General features: G+C 53.2%; 7 protein-coding genes across 7 annotated transcripts; 4 read left to right on the forward strand and 3 right to left on the reverse strand.

Moving 5' to 3' along the window:
* Positions 1 to 2,314: 2,314 nt before the first annotated feature.
* On the forward strand, positions 2,315 to 4,906 carry MRS44_009455 (uncharacterized protein; the record flags this gene model as incomplete). The annotated part of the gene is made up of 5 exons (XM_065621297.1): positions 2,315 to 2,650; positions 2,699 to 3,061; positions 3,113 to 3,402; positions 3,450 to 3,870; positions 3,917 to 4,906. 5 exons carry the CDS (start codon positions 2,315 to 2,317, stop codon positions 4,904 to 4,906), a joined length of 2,400 nt encoding a protein of 799 aa, XP_065477369.1.
* A 4,907-nt stretch (positions 4,907 to 9,813) lies between these two features.
* Positions 9,814 to 10,992, forward strand: MRS44_009456 (uncharacterized protein; the record flags this gene model as incomplete). Its single annotated transcript, XM_046267889.2, has 4 exons — positions 9,814 to 9,882; positions 10,164 to 10,254; positions 10,331 to 10,875; positions 10,924 to 10,992. 4 exons carry the CDS (start codon positions 9,814 to 9,816, stop codon positions 10,990 to 10,992), a joined length of 774 nt encoding a protein of 257 aa, XP_046125320.1.
* A 1,214-nt stretch (positions 10,993 to 12,206) lies between these two features.
* On the forward strand, positions 12,207 to 13,694 carry MRS44_009457 (uncharacterized protein; the record flags this gene model as incomplete). Its single annotated transcript, XM_046271694.1, has 3 exons — positions 12,207 to 12,272; positions 12,410 to 12,830; positions 12,925 to 13,694. The coding sequence occupies 3 exons, from the start codon at positions 12,207 to 12,209 to the stop codon at positions 13,692 to 13,694; spliced, it is 1,257 nt and encodes a 418-aa protein (XP_046125319.1).
* A 288-nt stretch (positions 13,695 to 13,982) lies between these two features.
* Positions 13,983 to 14,420, reverse strand: MRS44_009458 (uncharacterized protein; the record flags this gene model as incomplete). Its single annotated transcript, XM_046277733.2, has 3 exons — positions 13,983 to 14,022; positions 14,083 to 14,194; positions 14,309 to 14,420. 3 exons carry the CDS (start codon positions 14,418 to 14,420, stop codon positions 13,983 to 13,985), a joined length of 264 nt encoding a protein of 87 aa, XP_046125318.1.
* A 589-nt stretch (positions 14,421 to 15,009) lies between these two features.
* MRS44_009459 (uncharacterized protein) lies at positions 15,010 to 16,227 on the reverse strand (the record flags this gene model as incomplete). Its single annotated transcript, XM_046282758.2, has 1 exon — positions 15,010 to 16,227. The coding sequence occupies one exon, from the start codon at positions 16,225 to 16,227 to the stop codon at positions 15,010 to 15,012; it is 1,218 nt and encodes a 405-aa protein (XP_046125317.1).
* A 2,094-nt stretch (positions 16,228 to 18,321) lies between these two features.
* Positions 18,322 to 20,657, forward strand: MRS44_009460 (uncharacterized protein; the record flags this gene model as incomplete). Its single annotated transcript, XM_065621298.1, has 7 exons — positions 18,322 to 18,539; positions 18,595 to 18,846; positions 18,915 to 19,025; positions 19,082 to 19,563; positions 19,618 to 19,698; positions 19,975 to 20,180; positions 20,238 to 20,657. The coding sequence occupies 7 exons, from the start codon at positions 18,322 to 18,324 to the stop codon at positions 20,655 to 20,657; spliced, it is 1,770 nt and encodes a 589-aa protein (XP_065477370.1).
* Positions 20,658 to 21,133: 476 nt separating this feature from the next.
* On the reverse strand, positions 21,134 to 22,117 carry MRS44_009461 (uncharacterized protein; the record flags this gene model as incomplete). Its single annotated transcript, XM_046273138.2, has 1 exon — positions 21,134 to 22,117. One exon carries the CDS (start codon positions 22,115 to 22,117, stop codon positions 21,134 to 21,136), a length of 984 nt encoding a protein of 327 aa, XP_046125315.1.
* Between the last annotated feature and the right edge of the window lie 103 nt (positions 22,118 to 22,220).

The raw sequence follows: 22,220 nt of genomic DNA on the forward strand, positions 1-22,220 counted from the left end.
GTGGCTTTACATGAGGTGGCTTCATGTTCCACGTCCGAGTTAAGGAGGTTGCATCTCACCAGCAGAAGATGCCAGCTTGTAGGTAGGCAAGCAGGCAGGCATCCTCCAGTGGTTCCTCTGTGCGGCATGTAATGTACTCAGGCGCATGCCCGATGCGCCGGTACTTTGAGGGCCCTGACGGTGGCTCTGATATCCATTTCTTTTCTTTGCCGCTCCCTTGAGTCCCGTGTTGGCTCAGGCACTCGAGCCGGGATAGCCATGGCCAAAACGCAAAGCCAGAAAGGACCCCTCAATTCCTCTGTCCAAGCATTTCTTGGCTTCTGGTTCGAGGGTTCCGCAGTGACGGCAACTCCACTGACAAACAGGGGGTGTGTCTCCTCCCATCGGGCCCCTCCTATGTACGTATGTACGGGGCTCGAGATGGAGCCTGTCGAGACGAGGCGGCCGTGTCAGTGGTCAGGCATTGCTGGAGCAAATGGTCCCCTCTCGCAGTTCAGGAGCTTCCATCAGACGAGGGGATCCAGAAGAGCTGAAGAACGAGAAGCTGCAGAGAATGAAGAGGGGATCCAGAATGGACCCAGACGATGGATCCATCATCCCCCTCTCCCCAAAGACGACGCCTCGGTTGAAAAGAAATGTCTCTTCTGGTTCCATCATCCATGTTACCATGGCCACTGGTGGAGTCTCGTCCTCGTCTTCGCAAAGGCTCTTTTTTTTATCCCTCTCCAACCGACAGCCGGGATTGACGAAGCAACTAAACTACTAGAGTCCGCAGTAGGCAAGTCTCGACGCCTCACCAACGCAAGCCGAGAGGAGAAACTGAAGAAAAAAAAACTGGTGAGGCAACATGGGAACTCACGCTAACTGTTTCGATTACGCCTCCGCCTTACGTGCCTGGACTTTCTTAGTCGTATTCGCCAGGATAGTCGTTGTTGACTCTTTTTTCTCGGCCCCTCTTGAGTCGTTTCACGAGATCTGACGACGAGGTTTTTCTTCCTCTCGCCTCCGAGACCTCGGGCCATGGTCGGACCCAACGGTTTATTAGGCTTCAGTTGGGGATGGCCTCTGCGTAGTTCAATCTCCAGAATCTGTCCATTCGTGCATAGCCTCTGCATCTCTCAATCTCTCCCAGGCTGAATCTATCCCCCTCCATCCATCCCATCCCAGCCCCTCACTATCCCTCCCCTCCCTCTCAAACGGGTCCAACAGGCACTGCCGTCATCAGAGTCGTTAGCGCAAGATTTTAGAGTCAAAACTTTGTAGCGCAACTTGTCAGGTGGGTGGAGGTCATTCCCATTGCCCGGTGGACGCCCCTCTTCTAGATCGTCCTACTGAATTTTTTTTTCTTTCTTTTGCTTCTGCCAATGGCTGCCTCGGCATTACTGTCTGGAGCAGACGACAGACATCCCATCATGACGGAACAAATGACACAGCTAGCACTAGGGATTGACACTGAATGAACCTTCTGCAACATGAGCACATGCAGATGCACTTTTCTGACTCTTCATCAGCCTCTGAGTCAAATGAGGATCATCTCCCCGGCAGTCAGCCGCTCTAGACAGAAACCATTGGCCACATTCTTCCGCTGTCACACACCCATTGGCTTGAAATGCATTAGATGACTCCTCGTGTCTGCCCACGCTGTCACAAATCCCGGCTGCCACGGAGCTTCAATCTCAACTCCATGTCTTGGCTTCCCTTCTACACGTGAGGTCCTAGCTCAGCTCTGTGCTCTGACACCCTCCGCTTCGGTACTACGCAGCAAAGTCAAAACGGGAGGGGGAAATCTTGAGCCATACTACGTAGTAGAGCTTAGCAGAAGAGGACAGACCGACGCTTTACGGAATCTTCCCACGCGGGGACCTGTGGCTGCATCTTTCCGCTGAAACCTTACGATGCACCACTTCTTGTGACACCACTCAATCGACGGGTTGCATCCTTGTCCCTGAGGTGTTGCGAAATGAGGCCTGAGCAGGCATCATCTCCACATCCAACTTTTTTTTTCTTGGTGGCGCGGCTGCGGCATGCGACAGCGTTGGCCCGTGCGCATACCCGCGCGCCAGCTGGCGTCTAGAATGTCTTTATCTAATCTAATCTTATCGACGATAAACGCTGGTTGCCATGCCAGCCAGGCTAAATCATTTCCGTAGTAGCAGTAAAGGTAAACATGGGCACCTATGCAACGCACCGAAAGCATCGTTAGCGACCATCTACGACCCATCCATGAACCCAGCCTGTCCCGTTTCTACCTCCATATTACACACCCTATCTTGACTTTCGTTTGTTATCGAAGCGGTATCTATCGGTAATCATCATGGACGCCTCGCGCAAGGCATCACACAACCTCTTCGAGGTCTATCTGCGACTCCGCCCACCGCCCTCGCACAACACCAACACAGAGCGTATCCTCAATGTTGAGGAAGCGGAGCAGGACTCCCATGCGACGCACATCACGTTGAACCCCCCGACGGATCGGCGGAGAGCTATCGAGAAGTTTGCTTTTACTCGAGTGTTTGAGGAGGAAGCGACCCAGCTCGATGTCTTCCACTGCACCGATATTGTGTCCTTTGTTGAGGGCGTATTGGCTCCTCAGGGAGGGGAGGGAACAGATGCCGTCGTAGCAACATTGGGCGTGACTGGCTCGGGCAAGGTAATTGTTTTGATACCGGCTTCAGAGATGCGAGACTGACAGCTACAGACTCACACTATCTTGGGCAACAAGACACAGCGAGGCTTGACCCAACTGACGATGGATGTTTTGTTCCGATCGATTGGCGAAAACATGGTCGATTCCCACTCCGTCTATGCCGCTCAGGACTCCCTCCAGGCAAGCGACGCCTCCGAGTCGGCTCTGACTGTCGCATCTCACTTCTTCGATCCTCCATATGCCGAATCTCTCGCGGCGTCAAGGGCAGGCTCGCGCGCCGGCACACCTATGTTTGTACGAACCCAGAACTCGATCCTTTCTTTTGTCAAGTCCCCAGGTCGCCAAGTCTCGAAGCTAGTGGGAAACATGCCCGGCGCGTTCCCACGCGATTCAGTTGCGACAAGTCCGAAAAGTGTACGACTTGTGAGCGAGGCCGAAGAAACTCTGCGCCTCAAGGAGCAATAGGATCGCTCCCCAGAGCGCGAGAGACGACCTCTCGGCAGCCTCATCACTTCGACCAGCACTATGAACTGCCTTACTCCCAAGCGGGCTCGAACTAGGCATTTCATGTCCCTGACTGCCGCCCGCCGTGTCAAGAATGTTGCTAAACAAGATCTCAAGGGCGACCATAGTATGATGTCTCCTCCACCCCGACGAAACGCGGCGCGAACCTCGGCACTCCCTCAGTTACCTGACGTTAGCGGAATCAACGTGCCTTGCGACCCATCGGCCGAGTACGTGATTGTCATCTCCATGTATGAGGTGCACAACGACCGCATCTACGATCTTCTCACCCCCCCAGCAAGTCCGGCGCCACCAAGGAGCTGCGTCGCCGCGCTTTGCTTTTTAAGTCTACTGAGCTGTCTCCGGACCGCAAGGTTGTTGCTGGCCTGCGAAAGGTCATTTGCACTACCTATGCCGAGGCTCTGACTGTTATTGAGACTGGTCTTCAAGAGCGCCGAGTCGCTGGCACTGGCAGCAACAGCGTCTCGAGCAGAAGTCATGGCTTCTTCTGTTTTGAGGTCAAAAAGAGGACTCGCAGCAGGAGACCTGGTCCTTGGGAGGGAAACCGGTTCACGATTGTTGATCTTGCGGGAAGTGAGCGAGCTCGAGAGGCCAAGACGGCTGGTGCGACGCTTGCAGAGGCTGGCAAGATCAATGAGAGCTTGATGTACCTTGGCCAGTGTCTTCAAACACAGAGTGAGGCTGCAAGCTCAAGCAAAGTGAGTTACACTATGAAGAACGTTTGGCATGTGCTAACAATGATAGCCCAACATTGTCCCATTCAGACAGTGCAAGCTCACTGAGCTTCTCTTCTCCAACTCATTCCCCTCCTCTTCTACCACCCCTCATGCTCATGCTCCTCGACGAAACCCTCAGAGGGGTGTCATGATCATCACAGCTGACCCTCGAGGTGACTTCAACGCCACGTCCCAGATCCTGCGATACAGTGCTCTTGCTCGCGAGGTTACGGTGCCACGAATCCCCTCTATCACGGCCACTATCCTGGCTCACCCACCCCCTAAAACGGCCACCCGTTCGCCCAGCCCAGTGCATCACCATACCCGGCCATTCATGCCTCCTGGTTCGGGTTCGTTTAGAAACTACACCCCTCCCATGAGCTCCGATGAGCGTCAGACCATGGAGATTGCTGCCCTGGAGATCGCCCGACTTAGTGATGAGACCGATCAGCTGCGGGAGGAGGTTGACCGCCAGACGGAGGCGCGAATTTCTGCTGAGGCTCATCTGCTCAGCATGGAAGAGCGCATGCTCGATATGGAAGCAGCTATTCGTGAAGACTGCGCTGCAGAGTTTGAACAGCGCCTTGCCATGGAGATGGCCCGGTGGAAGGCCTCCATGGCACTTGAGCAGGAGCGTAATGAAGAGCACTGGGATCGCAAGGTTGAGATCCTTGAGCGTGGTCTTGCTCCTGACGATTCCGACTATGACAAGGAGAACGTTCTTATCGAGGACCTGGAGGAAGAGGTTGAGAGACTTCGTCATGAGAACGGCATCCTGAAGCGTGAGCTCGCCTCGCGTAGCCCCAGCAAGCGGAGACCCCTTGGAGAACGCGACGACTTCGCCCCAGCCGCAAAGACATCCAAGACCGATGGCGTTTCCAACCTCGGACGCAAGCTGGAGCGCATGCGCGTTAGCAACGACACTGCGCGCCCAGCAGCCGTCACGAACGGCAGCCCCACCAAGAAGATTCGCAAGCTGGGGGCGAAGCGGTGGGAGGACCACGACGAGCTGGAGTAGGACTTTTGAGCTTGAGTGTGTCTGTCTGTCTTGCAGCGGGTCGTGTTTGTCGGTTGGGTTTACGGTTATAGACTTTGGGATGGATGGCGGTTTCGGTTGCCGTTGGGAACGGCTTGGAGTATACCCATTCGTGTGGTGCTTTTTTACTCATCTTGCTTTTGGTTGCTTGTAATTGAGCTTTGTATTGAGCGCTTTGCATAATGTGATTCAGTTTAACTCGTGAAGCAATATGCATGTGCGAGTCCCCTGCATTCCCTCGCTGCCTTGGGCTGGCTTTTCCCCTGAGAACAACGTCCCATCTGCCTTGAATGGCTAGTGACTTCGCGCCTCGATATGTTATCCCTTGGAGATAGGCATCGTAGGGTTGGTCCGGCTTCATTCCACTCGCAGGGAACGAACCCTGGGATGGCTGAACTCCATGCAAGTGCCCTCGCGGTCGATGAAGGCATCGTGAACGCCTTCTCTCTTAGGTAAGGATACTTACCAGTATCCTCAAAAGCTAAGTCTAGAAATTGCCTCTTCTTATGATACTTTATGATAATTTCATACTATCTTATTCACATTCAGTTATTATAAGATCCTAACATTTGGGCAGATTCAGACGCGTTGTGCAGTTCTGGTGTCTCGGTGCCCTTACATTGAGGCTTCGCAGTCGTCCGTCCCCCTTTATTGCCATTCAGTTTTGAGACCCAGTCAAGGAGCTCCCTACAGTTGCTTTCATTCTCCAGATCCTTGAAGTTACTGGTTGTTTGATCCGTCCGCGCTCACGTGCGTCGCCCAGAGTAGGCCTTTGTTCTCTTCCCATTCACCTAGCCACAGACCATGCGTCGAGTCCTCTACGCCGACATTTCCCATAATGCAGCTCACCAAGAGTTTGTTCTTCCTTTGCACTTGCCTAAATTTCACGGATCTGGGCACCTGCCAAAAGACGTGGACGTTTCAGCCCTACAACGGTGTGGTCCCCACGTGGCAGATGGACATTGCCAAAATAGGAAATCGGTGATGCTGCCAAAATCGGTGATGCTGGCGAAAAAGATGCGAATGAGATTGCACAAAAAGGGCAACCATTCAGCGCAAAGCTCATGGAAAGTAGTTACTATGAGTGTATTCAAGCTGTGGGAGTGCTCTTGTCGCCTGAAAACGGGTCACTACTGCCCCAAGAGATGTGTGGTGCAGGAGCCAAGTGAGGGTTGCATCCACCTCCGAAACAAACATGATATGATCTCAATTAACGCAACGAATCAGCATCATTGGTCTGGTGTGCTGGCGCAATGGCAGCGCGTTGCTTTCCGGTGGCAAAGGCTCCAGGTTCGAGTCCTGGGTACATCGATTCATTTTTTGCGAATTTCCCGCATGCTACACCGAGATTGTGGTGTTTCTTTTTGCCAGGCGTTGGAAGTTGACGTTCTTTTGCCCCCGCCAAGCCGTGAAACCCCCGTTTACCTAAGGCTGAGAAGAGGCTCTTGTTCGGGGGCAGGGAGGCGGAAGTTTATTCCTCAAGCCCTCACCCGGCGCCCACCTACGCCAACTCCAGGTCTTTAACAACAACTGTGTGTACAATAACTAAGGCCTTCGTTTGCCAAGGAATGGAATAGCAATACGATACACTGGCTGCGTTCTCTACTTCACACTGACGCTTGCTTTCTTGGTGAGCTAGGGATCGCCCATCGGAGAGCGGGTCAGGGCGAGTGAACGGGCGTAATCCCATGCTCAGCCAACAAACCGTTGGTGCATGCTATGGCTCGGCTTGACGCCTTACATGAACCCATAGAGTACTGTAGCTATTGACACCAATTGTCGCGTGATCTAGGTTTGTTTCACTGTCTAACTCTCCTAATCCACTACGACGTCCATCATGCTCACACAAACCATACCCTTCATTTAGCCCTGGTCGAAACGATTCATTCAAATGAGTGCCTTCTCCTGTGGTTCCTTGTAAAGTCACTAGAAAGTCAAATGTCAAGAATGGTTCAACATCAAGGCGTGTCAGACCCTCCATCACGACCAGGAACGGTCACGTGATCACACACGATCACCTCGACCCTGGCGATGGGACGATCAGGCTGTATCAGGCTTCAACATAGCAAGCACGCTCATAACGGCAGTAGTAACTGATACCTTCTTTGGAGGAATCCCTGAGGAGAAATCATGGCGCAGGCATGACATGGAACAGAGCACAATAAGACAACACCACCATTGAGATTACTGCAAGCCCATTCAAGGCAATCGACGTTAGGCAGCGCCTGACACAAATGGAAGTATATTAAAAGCAATGAATTAATCTATTAATTGGAATACTTCTTGATTTAGAAGTTTTTCGCATTTGCAATCCCCATTCTGCGAAAGGCTTGTTTTCTGGTCCTGCCCAAGTGAACAGTTGATTGACACTGCCCGAACGTGAAAAGAGCATCAAACGCACTTCTGCAAACAGGGCACGTGAATATAAATAAATGCACCAAACTCCTCTGTGAACCCCGTGCAGTGCCTGCGCATCTTTTCCTCCATCATCAACCATGACCATGTCGCTCATTCCACTTGCAGAGGCACCATCGGGGTTTATACCCATGATATTGATCCCGATCCCCATATCTGGGATAACTTCGATCGTAAGTTGATTCAATTTAACTAGTCTTGGTGCGGAACATCAATGGGCTAACATGGTTTCCAGCATTTATTCCCCTCGAGACCTCTGAGTCTTCGGAAGACGAGGAGGAGACGATGAGAAGAAAAGAAGAAGCACAGAGGAGCGCTTGGCGTCGCTGCCGCCTCTCTCTTCTCCGTTGCTGCGAGCGGTAAGTACCTCCACCTTACATAAAACTCCTTGATCTATATCTGATGCTGATATATTTACTAGCTTTTACCGTCTACGTGAGTGTTGGCTCCAACTACCTTCGATTACTCGACGATACGAGCACCCATGACACAATCGAGTCGCTTCAGAGAAGTTCAGGCTAACTGTGTCTTATCAGGCCGAGAGAACATGGCTTGCCCGCATCTTGGATATAGGACGGACCGTGAGGAGAAACAGGGCTCGCAAGGCAGGCATCCCTCGTGCCCGCCTGTGAGGTTGAGGGCGAGCCCAAGGTCAAATGAGAACTGCATGGGAGAGAGTTCGAAGAAGCTGAGTTGCAAGATTGTGGTAGCGAAGGCTCTGGGTTCGAGTCCCAAGTGAATCGATTTTTCGCCTCATTTTGCAATGTCTTCGTGGTGATTGTTTTTTACGTTTCATGGTTCTTGGTGCAGTTGACTTGTTCCCAAACAATTAGAGCTCTTAACGTGCTTTCTGACCCATTGACAGCCATGAAACATCTCCGTTTGACGTCGGCGCCCTCGCCTTTCACTGGCGAATTATGTCAAGGCTGTGCTCCGTCAGCGCGCCATTGCTAGACATGTAAGCGCCGTGTTAAAATCAGCATGCAGGGCCGTTCGAAACATTCGCGCATGAAAGATAAATTTTATTCTTTCCTGGAAACGGCTGAGCCACAATATGTACTGCCGGCTTTTCATTCCTAAATGTGGTGTGGCTTTTTAGGCATTCCTGGTTGTTTATGATCGTCTTGGCCCGGTTGACGGCACGATGCTAAGACATCCATCAAGCATTAACTACCACCCACAAAAGGAACAGGCTTTGTCTCTACACGCTGGACTAGAAACCGTGCAACATATGTATGGTATAATACGATTTTTCCCTCTTGTTTTTTCTTTTCTTTAGCCCAGAAATGCCTCAACGCCCAAGGATCTACGCCCACCTCTTCTGACATAGGGTAGATATGACACATTGCCTCGGGATTGGTAGCTGCTTTGGCCATACATCCTGGCTGTTTGTTAGGCGAATGGTTCCTACAGGGCTGACAAGCAAAAAACCATCACGGTACTCCGTACACCTGGGGAGCACGGATGGTGGCTCTGGCAAAAACTTGATACATTGTTGACCATGAATCCTTTTGACTCAGCCTCAAACCAACCCCGTCTTACACATCATTGTCGTCCAATACCAGCACCGCATGGGGGCCACGATGCGACTGTGTTGTACTACCGTAGGATCTGTTGGTTATACGGTTGGGTCTTCCTTTTGGTCGTTGGTTGTAGGTTTTGTAGCAGGTAGAGGGCAGCATCGACGGTGTCTCGGAGCCGGGGCGACTCCGTGAACCGCGGGACCCGGCCGGGATCCCCGGAGGATGATCCACAGCGGCAGGGTTGCTCTGATGGAGAAAGCAAGGGTGTCCGGTTTCGGGGAGGGGAAACAGAAGCCTGGACTTGAGAGAGTACAGTAGAAACTGTAGGTTGCAGTTGCAGTACAGCAGCGCGGTACTTTACGAGAAAGGCTTCGTCATGCCTTGTGTAAGAGGCTTGCAGGCAGAATGGCACAGTGTGGTAAAAGTGCATGAGGGAAACCCAGTCGATGCCTGGCAGAAAGCGCCATGTCAAACGTGGAGAATGCGCTATCCCACACGGTGCGTATGCGGGAGGAGGTTACACTGTCGCCTCCAAGCGCTTGTGTTCTGCTGATGGAGCTGAAGGAGGAGGCTGGTCGCATGACTTGGCCTTCCATGACCCTTTATCCTTTTCGTTTCCCACCTCGTCTTTCCCATCTTTCTGCCCCATCTCGAATATTCTCGTTTTCTCCTGCATCATATCATTTCTCGCCGACATATTCGACCTCGTCTGAGCCAGCCAGAGTGTCCGCTCCGTCTCGCCAAGACCATAAGCCCAGTGTGCGCGCTGGAGCGCCGGACTGTCGTCATCACCGAATCCGCCCTTGACTCAAAGCCGAACACCCGCCTGCCATTCCTTTCGTCAGCGACTGAAACATATTTCGCCTCCTCCCTTTTCTTCCACGTTGCGACTTTACAAAAGCGAACGAGATCCCTTCGAAGCTATACCAGCTCAACATCGACATATTCAAGATGACGTGGGAACTCAACCAGAGGCGGTTCGTCCGCGCAATCAACTCGAAATACATCTATGGGCGCATCGTATGTATCCCATTTTCCTGATTCTTTTTTTGGGGTAGCTTTCGGGTGGCTCTTGTCATGTCCTATCTGCACCACCACCACCAACAGCCTGTCTTTCTATGATCCGTCGCCACCTACTTTTTTCTTAACCGACATCATCGATCTTCTATCACCACCACGTTTTTTTCCTTTCAACGGCTCGACATTCTCACCCTTTGTCTGCTCCTTTTTGCATTGTCGTTGCCTACACTCATTTATACTTTGAATGCGACTCGACGCTGACGACACTTGACTTGGTACAGCCTCTGTTGCACACCATCGTTTTCCTCGTCGAGATGGCCCTTATCGCGAGACTCACGGCTCGATTCAACTCTTACTATGACGAGCGACCACGTACGTACACTCTGCCGACTGCACTGCAGATCCAATTGTCGACTTGAACAACCAATCAATACTGACTCTCCGCAAGTCATGACCATGATGGTCACCAACGCCATCCTCGGTGGTGTCGCCGATACGGTTGCCCAATCCATCACAGCCATCCGCGAGCGAGCCCTCCGCCAGCCCGGCGGCCTCAAGAAGAACGACGGCATCGCCATCGAGATCCACGAGCTCGACCGCAAGAACCCCTTCTACGACCGCGACCTGATCCCCGACTCGGAGAACCTTCCGCCGCCGTTCGACTTTGAGCGTCTGACCCGCTTCATGGCGTACGGCTTCTGCATGGCGCCCGTCCAGTTCAAGTGGTTCCGCTTCCTCGAGCACATCTTCCCGATCACCAAGACGAGCGCTTTTGCTCCCGCCATGAAGCGTGTTGCGTTTGATCAGCTCATCTTTGCGCCTTTCGGTCTGGCTGTCTTCTTTACTACCATGACCATTGCTGAGGGTGGAGGTCGTCGCGCCATCTCTAGCAAGCTTAGGGACATGTATCTTCCTTCGCTCAAGGCCAACTACTGTGTGTGGCCGGCTGTGCAGATTGTCAACTTTCGCTTGATGCCTGTTCAGTTCCAGCTGGTGAGTCGAGGTGCCGGATACTGATGATGCAATGCTAACTTGTCATAGCCCTTCGTGTCGACGATCGGTATCGCCTGGACGGCGTATCTCTCGCTCACCAACTCGTCCAAGGACTAAGCGAACCTTACACAACGAGACGAAACATATAAAAGGCTGCTCGTAGTATGCCGAGTAGTCAAGTAGATGCTTTCATGTTGGCCCGCTCTCGATTGAGGTCCGTGCTATCAAGATTAGCCAAGATTCGGGAGCGGGCGATTGCATTCCCTCTGGCGTCGACGGGAGGACAATCTCGTCGTTATTTTATTTCTATAACGGCGGATCTGAGAAATGGTATGGCGTTTGAGGAGTGAGTGTTTTGGTAATGGGCATGATCTGGTCATCTGTTCGTCCATGGTCGACGGAATGGATTGGCGAGGGTCACAATGGACATCTTTTTTGTATCATGGGTGGGAAAGAGATTATTTCAGGTCATGGTAATCTCATAGAGGTCGAATGCACCGAGGTTAAACAGACTTGGCGTGAATATCTTGTCAGTTTAGATGCAGTGATGCTCTAAACCAACAATGCTTGGCAATTGACTGTCTTGATGTTCCGATCATGTTCTTTCGTCTTCCACTAGCCTCTCGCGTCCCACTCACGAATCTCTCCCCTCAGCCTACCACGGCTGTTACCATTACATACATACTCGAGATCCCGATCGCTGTCATGGGCCGACAAGGTAGAGGGCGCATAGTCTCGGTGGCCGGCCCGCATCTCTCCGGGAGGCCGCATCCGCATCGCCAGATCCCGGAGCATTCCCGTCTTCCCGCCCGTTTGGTTACCCGGGTCAACGGTGAGCAGGGCGGCGTGTAGGTAACGAGAGAAAACTAGGTAGGCTGCGGCTGAGGAAGCCCGTGCTGGCGTTGAGTGATTTTGCTGGGACTCGCTGTTTTTAGCCTGTAGATACAGTGGGCGTCACGTCAACAGGTCGGACCGACGCATCCTGGAATCTACGGATGGAATGAATGCTGGGTTAAAAATGTTCTGATTCTGATGATTGTCCAATGCCACGGCCGCATCACATACAGGTGCTCCCACCGCTAAAACGCGTGTGCCTCCAGGGGTCATCGCGGCCATCTCCCTCATCATCCCACCACCAGCTCCAGGTGCAGCCGCGAAAGCCCCGCCGCCGTCATCGCCTGGTGCTGGCCCCCCACCTTGAGACGGTGCTCCCCTCCTACATCTTCTTCTCCCCCTCCATCAGACCACGGAACTCTCCCTTCTTCCTCTTCTCCTCGACATCATCCGCCTATTCCATTCACTTCAATTTGAACCCTACAGAAGCCGTCAACATGTCGCTGTCTAGCAAGCTCTCCATCACTGACGTCGACGTCAAGGACAAGAGGGTCCTGATCCGAGTAAGTTGATGCCCCGCCATCCAGCTGAAGCTGAGAGCTCTTGTTGCCGCCATCGTCTTGATGATGGCATCATGAGTTGAGTGCTAGAGCTTCAATCCTGCAGCAATTCCCTCTCCAGACACTGACTGACCTCCCAGGTCGACTTCAACGTCCCTCTCGACGCCGACAAGAACATCACCAACAACCAGCGCATCGTCGGTGCCCTCCCCACCATCAAGTATGCCCTCGAGAACGGCGCCAAGGCCGTCATCCTCATGTCCCACCTCGGCCGCCCCAACGGCTCCCCCAACGAGAAGTACTCGCTCAAGCCCGTTGTCCCCGAGCTCGAGAAGCTCCTGGGCAAGTCCGTCACCTTTGCCCCCGACTCTGTCGGCCCCGAGGTCGAGGAGATTGTCAACAACGCCGAGGCTGGCTCCGTCATCCTCCTCGAGAACCTCCGCTTCCACATTGAGGAGGAGGGCAGCTCCAAGGACAAGGAGGGCAACAAGACCAAGGCCGACAAGGCCAAGGTCGAGGAGTTCCGAAAGGGCCTGACCGCTCTTGGTGATGTCTACATCAGTGAGTAAACCCATAATTCACCTCAACACGGACCACCTCGTCTCCTGTTTGATCGGGCCGTCTCGCCATGGCCGTATGATGCTGACGATTGTAGACGACGCCTTTGGCACCGCCCACCGTGCCCACTCTTCCATGGTCGGTGTCGACCTCCCCCAGAAGGCTGCTGGCTTCCTCATGAAGAAGGAGCTCGACTACTTCGCCAAGGCTCTCGAGTCTCCTCAGCGCCCCTTCCTTGCCATCCTCGGCGGTGCCAAGGTCTCGGACAAGATCCAGCTCATCGACAACCTGCTGGACAAGGTCAACACCCTCATCATCTGCGGTGGCATGGCCTTTACCTTCAAGAAGACCCTCGAGAACGTCTCCATTGGCAGCTCCCTCTTTGACGAGGCTGGCTCCAAGACTGTTGCTGAGCTGGTCGAGAAGGCCAAGGCCAAGAACGTCAAGGTCGTCCTGCCCGTCGACTACATCACCGCCGACAAGTTCGACAAGGACGCCGAGACTGGCTACGCCACCGACGCTGAGGGTATCCCCGACGGCTGGATGGGTCTCGACTGCGGCGAGAAGAGTGTCGCCCTCTACAAGGAGGCCATCGCCGAGGCCAAGACCATCCTCTGGAACGGCCCCGCTGGTGTCTTTGAGTTTGACAAGTTCGCCAACGGTACCAAGGCCACCCTCGACGCCGTCGTCGACGGTGTCCAGAACGACGGCAAGATTGTCATCATCGGTGGTGGTGACACTGCCACCGTCGCCAAGAAGTACGGTGTCGAGGACAAGCTCAGCCACGTCTCGACCGGCGGTGGTGCCTCCCTGGAGCTCCTCGAGGGCAAGGAGCTGCCCGGTGTTGTTGCTCTGTCGAGTAAGTAAATGATGTCCACCATATTTGGAATACGACGTACATGAACCTGTTGATGACGGGAATGAAAATGGTAAAAGGCCGGGTGGGGAGGGCTAGTCTGTAGGAAGCAAATATCCAAATACCAATAGATCGGCAGAAGCCGTCATGTCCAACCATCGGGGCGTCGTCAATCGTAAAACAGTGCTCGTGTAATTTGTTGATTCATTAACCGACCCAGTCTATGAGTTCTGATGCTCTAGTCCTGCATTCCATGCCATCCCATCTTATTCGCTTTCCGCCTGGAGAAAGCTGAGTTCCTATCTCCGTTTCAACTCCTCGACCTTCTTGAGCTCCTCCCTGTTTCGAGGTTAGTGTCTGTCTTGTCGTTCGGGAACGGGGGAGCTTGGGGGCACCCACTTGAGCTGTGTTGAAAAGTCGTCGCTCGTGTCGTCATCGTCCCAGCTCTCCTCCCACAGGTGCTTTGTCTCGCCGCTGTTCTTGGCCGCCTCGGTCTGGTCCTCTGGCCAGTCTGTGTTTTGTCAGCTACCGCTTCTGTACTGTTTACTCTTTGACTGGGGACAGGTGTAGGGGAGCTTGTTGGGAAGCCCAAGGTGCGCGACATTGTGTGCTAGGGGGATCGTACCATCAACAGGAAAGTCCTCAAACTCGTCGTCCTCGCCCAGAGTCGCGGGCTTCTGCTCTGTCTTTTGCTCGAGGGGCTTGTCCTGCTCGGCCTTGGGGTCTGTGGAGGCCATGATGGCGGTGGGTTGTTTCGAGGGCGAGTTTCGTGGGGTATGGTGATTCTGCGGACTCGTGGGGGTAAGGCGTTGCCGTGGGAAAGGAGAATTGGGTAATGGGCGATGATGGATGATGATGCGGTGTCTGTGATGAGGTCGGCAGCTGGAGCCTTGCGGGCGAGGCGGAGGATGGGGCGGGGGCGGAACAAGGATCGGCCGGTGGTGTAGGGTAGACAGATTGGCTTGTGCGGTGGAAGGAGATGGAAGTTGAATGATGAGACAAAGCCATACTGCGGCTGTTGATTAGATGGATGGTGTTGGCCATCCAGTTGCTTGGACTCAATTATTAGCTAAATCGATGGAAAATTTGTGTCACGAGCGCGTATTGATATGGCTGGCTGGATAACAAAGTGAATGATGAGTAGGCACTCATCTCACTATGAGTGCTACGATCCCCTGTGCTGGCATCGACGATTGAGAGAAGAGGGAACTCTCACTGTATTCTTTAGCTGCCTACCTATGTACCCATCTGCTCACGCACATGCAACTGGTAAACGAACAAGAGCGACAACAGACGCGCATCGCCTTCTCCGACTCACTTCTTCTTTTAGTGCTCCTGGAGGTACTCTTTCATCAGGCGCAGGCCGATCTCGTCGTTGGCCACGCACGAAGTCATCTGGAATCCGTCGCACCAGCCTGGAGTGCCGCCCTGATGGAGAACTTGACCGAGTGGCCTGGTAGCGCCCAGGTCGATGATGATGGGTCTGTCCTCTGCCTCAACCATAACGTTGGCCGGGTTCAAGTCGTTGTGCGCAAACCCCAGAGAATGGAGATGCCTCAGGCCCGCTTCAATGTCGTCGTAGAATGCCGTCGCGCTGTAAGGAGGCTGCGACCGGGCCTCGACTCGGAAGTTGAGAGCCGTCGGGTAGCGCTTCTGCAAAACTCCAACCACTAGGCCATCCTTCTCGAGACATCCCTTGAACTTGACCAGGGTTCGGTGCGGATGCTCCTCCACGAGCTGGTGCGCTTTGATCTCGCCAAGAAACGCGTCGGCGGTCCAGTTTGCGGGATCCTTCTTGCTGTAGGCGTGGATCAGCGGCCTCTTGAGCCAGGTCTCATTGTCAAGTGTGAAGTCGGAAGTCGCAACGACTTGCATGTCTGGAGGGACAGGCGGGTAGATGGCCTTGTCCGGGATTCGAGAAAGACAGTTCACAGCCTGCTCAAGACTGACCTGATCTCTGGGGGCGTTGACGGTGCCGATCCAGGCTGCGTAGCTGTCTTGGTCGACTATCATGACCAAAGTGTACGTGGACAGGCATTCATCCGTGTCATTAAATTCGTCGACTTCATTACAGATGGTGAAGTCTTTGAAATCATTCACCACCGGTGGCTTCAGCTCCGTGGCTGAGGGCGACTTGCAGTCCTCATAGCCGTTTTGTTGGTCCAGGAGCTTGGATTTCTTGTTTGGCAGGCGAGCGTCATCATCCCTATCATGCTTCATGGCCAGTGGTTCAGTAGTCAACAGCGGCTCAACGACGACATCGTCTTTCGCAGCCACGGCCGAGTTGGACTTGCTTGGCGGGAGGACCTCAGTGGCACCACCACGCCCCTCAATGGGTGGTTCAGCAGTCGGCGGTAGCTCGACAACTGCATCGTCTCCCATTGACACGGTAGATTTGGACTTGCTCAGCGAGAGGTTGCTGTCATCCCCGTCTTCAGACCGTTTGTCCAGGCCTGTGATGTCGGCAGAGGCATCCACCACTGGCGGATCTGGCGTGGTGGCCGACGTTGGCTTGAGGCCTGTGTTTTCGTCTTGGGTGGTCATGATGGGGTCGGAACTAATGAGTGACTGGTGCTGTTTCTTGCAGGTTGAACAAAGCTTTCGATGAGGTGGCCGTCTTCAGCTGAATACAAGACGTAGACAGCCTTAAAACTCAGTGCGCGTTTCCAAAGAGCCACCAGAGCCCGCACAACGCAACAAGGGGAGAAATCAGCAGGGCTCACCAGGGCGTCTCTGCCAGCGGTGACCGAGCCAACAAAGGGAATTTGTTCACCTGTAGGCGCCTCCTTGCATGAACAGCCGACCTAAAAACAGGCCTACCGATGCTTGCCGGAAATCACGGGTTGCCCAGACAAAGGGACCCTGGGGCTTGTGCTCGGATGAGTCTTGAACTAGTCTCTTGGACATGTTCGGAAGCCTTGTCCTGGATCAGTTCCAGTGCCAAACTCAAACCCATGGCTGCCTGCTAATCGTTTGGAAAGAGCGGGCCAAAGGGTGCAGACGACCGCTTCGGTGAAAAATCAAGGTTCTTTGCAGTTCACGCCTTGGTTGCCACGTAGGATGGGATCTCTTTGGGCTTAGCCGCCCTGGGGGCTGTTGTGTCGCATAACGGGAGGCTGCATGAAGGTGGCTTTAGCCACAGAACTCGAACGGCACTGCGAGACGGAGAAGCTGCGCATCCTTTTGGATATCCAGGAAGCAGTTCCTGACCTCAAATGTGGCCTTCCTTGCTTGCTTGCAAGACATGCGGTAGCGGAACACTGAGTAGATTTTGCCTAATGAGCGGAGGGCGAATGGATTTCAAAAGACCCGAAGAACGTCGCACCTAACTTGGACATTTGTAATTCTCTAGCAGGTGGCAGAGATCAAGCCATGCTCGTTGATAAGATGGTGTAGCTCTAAAGGAGTTTGACTTGGTTGCAACTCCTTGGCCAACTATTCCAAGAACCCGATCATAGATGGGCACCCAAAGCTGTAGTGAGGAGAAAGGCCGGAGTCAGTGTTGAAGAGCCTCATAAAAAGCAACATGCGTGTCGGCTGAAATGAAAGAGACAGGCAGGCGTCCGCTGAATAAAAATGACACGCTGCTCGGTGGGGAGGCTGCTGCCGGAGTGCAGCTCCGTGCTTAATTGGGAGTTTGGATGCATGGCGAAAGCTGCTGGCATTCATTGTAGCATGCTCAATGGGAGGCCTTGCTGGACCCAGAACTTCCTAAGCAGGACTTATCACCGCTCAAGTCACCGATCACACGACTGTCTCACACGCACTTTCCGCCGCTTCCTCAAATAAACCCCTGTTGTGCAAAACAACCAAGATGTAAGTCCTTGGACGGATTGCTCCGGCTTGACCCTTCTTCTCTAAATCTACTGACGCCTCCTCCACAGAAGAAAGCGCGCAGGTCGGATCGCAATGCCACTCCCGAAGTGGTGACGGCCTTCACGGAGAGGACGGGTGTCAACATGGCTCACCAGAGAGTTGCGGTGGCCAAGACAACAAAGAGAATTCGTTTGTCTATGGCGCCCCCATACAGCCCACCAAGGTCGTGGTGCCAGAACTGCCGGGACATGGCGGCTCACTGAGACAAAGAACACCACGAAAGCGTGTGCTCAACGTCAATGCGTGTTGGTATGCTTGCACATATTCTGAAGCCGTGTCTTGGACTGATTCCCATCTCAAGGGCTTATCCCTCCCTCCTCGCCAAGTAACGGTGCGGGACTGGAAAGCCGAACGGTGGAGGTGACCAAGTTGGTACCGACCTGTAGCTTACGTCCTTGTTGCCACGTTAGATGGGCTTTGTTCTTTGAACTGGGGTGGCAACTCAGCCGTCATGGGGCTGCTACGTCGCACAAAGGAGGCTGCACAATGCGTTTTCGATGCAATCCAAACTGCATTACTGACTACGATGGGATGCAGAGACTCCTGATCATTGCATACTCAGGAAACAAAGAAAGCTAAGATGCTCACGTCTAGGGGCCGGCCTAAAGTGATGATCGAAGAACAGATTCCATCAACTTCCTCAGAGCCTGATCATCGTTGCAGGTAGGAAATTATAACTATCAAGACCCGCCACAGATCTCTCTTTTCTGTCCACCTTGAGCGAATTTTGTATTCTACTACACAGTCTACTACACAGTCGCAATGAATCGTTCGGTCTCACCAGTTCATGATGCCACACCTCACCCGTCTACTCCACAGGCTGAACTTGTCCGGCCCATTCTTCTGTCTCTGGACGGGGGCGGTGTGAAGGGTTTGTCGACTCTGCTCATACTGCAGGAGCTGATGGAAAGGATCGACCGCGATAGCCCGCCGAAACCATGCGACGTTTTTGACATGATTGGCGGCACAAGCACTGGAGGGTAAGTGTCCTGAGCCTAGACTAAGTAGAATTACTGACTTGGGTGCCATGACTAGGCTTATTGCTATTATGTTGGGCCGTCTCGAAATGTCTGTGGCCGATTGCATTGTGGCATACCAACATATCTCCCGGCAAGCTTTTCGACCGACTTTCTGCACCAAGTACATGCCGCGAGCGATGCGTACTATCACCGGTCGGTCAATGTATGATAGCCAGCACCTTGAAGATGCCGTCAAAGACATCATCCAAGCCTGCGGAGAAGCACCCAACGCGCCACTGGAGACCACGGATGATGGTCGGTGTAAAGTGTAAGGCACTCCTTGGAAGGGCGCTTGGAAGTCTGGACGGATGTTGACAATTACTGCTTCATCATCAGTTTTGTTTGTGCGACGCAGCGTTTGGACAGAAGCCAAGTTCAATTCTGCAGCTACCGGGATCCGGTACACCACAACCGCGCCGAGGGCATCAAGATCTGGGAAGCGGCCAGGTGAGACTCCCCTTTTCTTGGATCCTCTGCAGCGTCATGTACTCATTCTGCCCAAGAGCGACGTCGGCCGCCCCGACCTATTTCGAGCCTATCAAAGTTGGCTCTCATTCCATCGAGCTTGTTGATGGAGGCATCGGTGCCAACAACCCTGCGTTTGAGACCCGAAATTGTGCTCGGGATCTATGGCAAGCATCGGGCAACACCAGTTTCGACGAGCAGATACACTGTATGGTGTCCATTGGAGCTGGGGTCGGACGAGGCTACCGTGCAAAAGGTCTGGATATGCGCAACGACTTCTCACCTTTTTTGACAGATACAGAGGCGACAGCATCCAGGTTTGCTTCCTCGCATGAACGTCTTGCGAAGGCGAACAAGTACTTCAGATTGACTGTCCCAGCTGGGATCGGCAACACCGACCTTGCAGACACCTCGAAGCCCGAAGACATTTCAGGCCGGACATTCACGTACCTGAAGGAAAACTGCAGTGACCAGTTGGATCAGTGTGCCAAGGTCCTAAGGGGGAACTACCGACCGGAGAGTGAGAGAAAGGAACGTTTCTTCCCGATTTATCGGCGCTGACAGTACAATACAGAGAGAATACGCAGCAAACGATCTCGCATTGATCTCGTCGCCTTCAAGACAAGCGGATCCGGATCCAGATCCCGATCTGGATGTCGGTGGATGGTTCTCTGTTTGATCATCGTCGTCTTGATCACCGGCATCATCTTTGCTAACCCAGGTCCACCTGCGATCGGCCGATCTACCCCCATAATTGCAGTCATGGGGAAGACTGGGGGGGCAAGAGTACCTTCATCAACAAAATTGGGGGGCGACACGTATCGACCGGCGCTGCACCAAAGGTCGGCCACGGGGTGAACCCTGGTTAGTTCCCTTGCAAAGCCTCCCTCGGTCCAAACACTAACTCAAAGTAATTAAGAAACCTCAGCAGTCTCCTGGTACCGAGCTTCTATCAACGGCAGGAATGTCTACCTCGTTGACACTCCCGGTTTCGATGATAATAATGTTTCTGATGTCCAAATTCTGAAGCACATATCAAAGGAACTCCACAACAACTACCAGAATGGCCGACTGCTCAACGGTATTATATACCTGTATGATATTTCCCAGCTTCGTATTGGAGCGAGTGGTTTGAAGGTTTGATACTACTTACCCCTTGCAAAGGACCGGGAAGAATTCTTATTCATTCTGTAGCAACTGAGCTATTTCAAGCAACTGATGGGAGATGAAGCCTTCGGCAATTGCGCTATTGTCACAAACAAGTGGGATTTGGATTCGCCGTCGATCCAGAGCGAACAACAGACTCGCGAACAAGAATTGAAGCGAACCCATTGGAAAGATATGATCTCTGGTGGCTCAACCGTGATGCGACACGACGGGAGTCTTTATTCCGCCAAGCGAATCATTTCTTATCTGATCGACAAACCAAAGATCGTCCTTCATTATCACCACGAGAAGAAGTCATCCTGGCAGACCAACTCTGGAACGGCGGGCGGCGAGCCGGATATCAGCGACTCAACACTGGGCGATTTTTTCGACAAGCTGGAAGCCGGGCCGGGCCTATGGGACACGATTCAAGATTGGATCTGGTGGTTCCGTTTACAGCGGCAATAAATACCATGTGGAATAGTGCTTTTTGTTGTGGCGATAGCCGGCCTTTTGGAAGAGGCTGCCAGAAGTCCGAGCCGGCGGCGAGGAGGATGCCACCTCTCAATTTGTCTTGACTAGGTCAACGAGCTAAATTCAAAGTCTCCCCGGAGCTTTGATTCAGCTGGCGAATGAGATTCAGGATGTAGATAACTTCTTTGTGTGCGAGCCTCGTCCCGTGAATATGAGCATTTCCTTGGTGACGTCTTGGCCACCTCCTAGGTGAGGATATGCGACATAAAACTAGTGAGGCTGCCTCCTTTTGTCAGACCTCTGTCGCTATCTATCTCCTCTAAAACTAGTGATTTCTGCTGCATCGAAGCAGAGCCGCGCACAGCTGTCGAGTGCGCAGTTGGCAACGCAACGTTCATAGCACGAGCAATAACATGGCGCCCTCTGTGAATTTTTATTTGTTTGACTCATCTCTATTGACTCTGCTACCCTCACAGCTCATTCTTGGAGGCGCCGGTGCGAGCGGCAAAGATCTTGTTCGTGAAGCTCCAGACTGCTTTGTCCACACCCCGTTCTCTCATCCCTCTCAATACTTTTTCGTTATCGATGGACTCGCCTTCGGGATCAACAATAAAGACTCCCCCACCCGTCTTCTTTGCTGTTTCGAGCCCCTCTGGTATCGACACGAGTCCTCCTTTGACGGAATACCGATCATTGGTGGCAAGGAAGAGTGCGCGAGCGCCGCTTTCGTCCTGGCTCATTTGGTTCGGCGGCGACATGCCAAACTTCTTGGCTCTGGCCAAACCTGGAGTAGCTACTGGCCCGGGACACCAATGCACGAAACTGACGTGGGGGTTCTGCTGGGCCAGAACCTCAAAGGCCAATGTACCCATGGTTGCAGAATGAAGCGAAGAGTTCCACGTCGTCCAATTGTTGGGGTCGCGAAGGTCGAGGTCGCTCTCGTTTAGCGGAGCCTCAAATCCTCCGGCCAGAACCGAGATGACTCGTGGGCTTGAGGTTGTGGATTTGTTGAGCAGGGGAAGAAGCTGCTCGACTGCCCGGAGTCGTGAGTAGTAGCGTGTCGTCATAGATGGGTCGAGGCCTTCGCTGGTATCCTTGCGGCCTTCAAATGCCATGAAGCCGGCTGACAGGAATAGCAAGTCGAGCTTCGTCTCAGACTGTTTGATGGCACTGACTACTCTATCGACCTCTGAGATGAGAGATACATCGGCCGTGATCAGGTTATAGATGCCATCTGGGTTGGCCTCCCGCAAAGAGGAGAGAAGTTTCTCGTGTGAGGCAACAGTCTGTGGCCGAGCGACAGTGTAGATGCGTGGAGCAGAGGCATGCTGGGCAAACTGTTCAAGGGTGCTCTGGCCGATGCCTGAAGTTGCGCCGATGAACAGAGCCACTAGACCCTTGGGAAGAGTCGCCAGTCGGGCATTGGATTGCTGTACGATCTGAAGCGACACCATATTTTGTCGTGTTGGAGGAGTTGTGAAGTGTGGTGAGAGTTGACAGAGCCTGACCACCCTCCATGCTTATATAGGTGAGGAATTTCCACCAAAACCACTCACG

Source organism: Fusarium solani (assembly GCF_023522795.1).
Source record: "Fusarium solani strain SB1 chromosome Unknown bctg00000005, whole genome shotgun sequence".
NCBI classification, from domain to species: Eukaryota; Fungi; Ascomycota; class Sordariomycetes; order Hypocreales; family Nectriaceae; genus Fusarium; species Fusarium solani.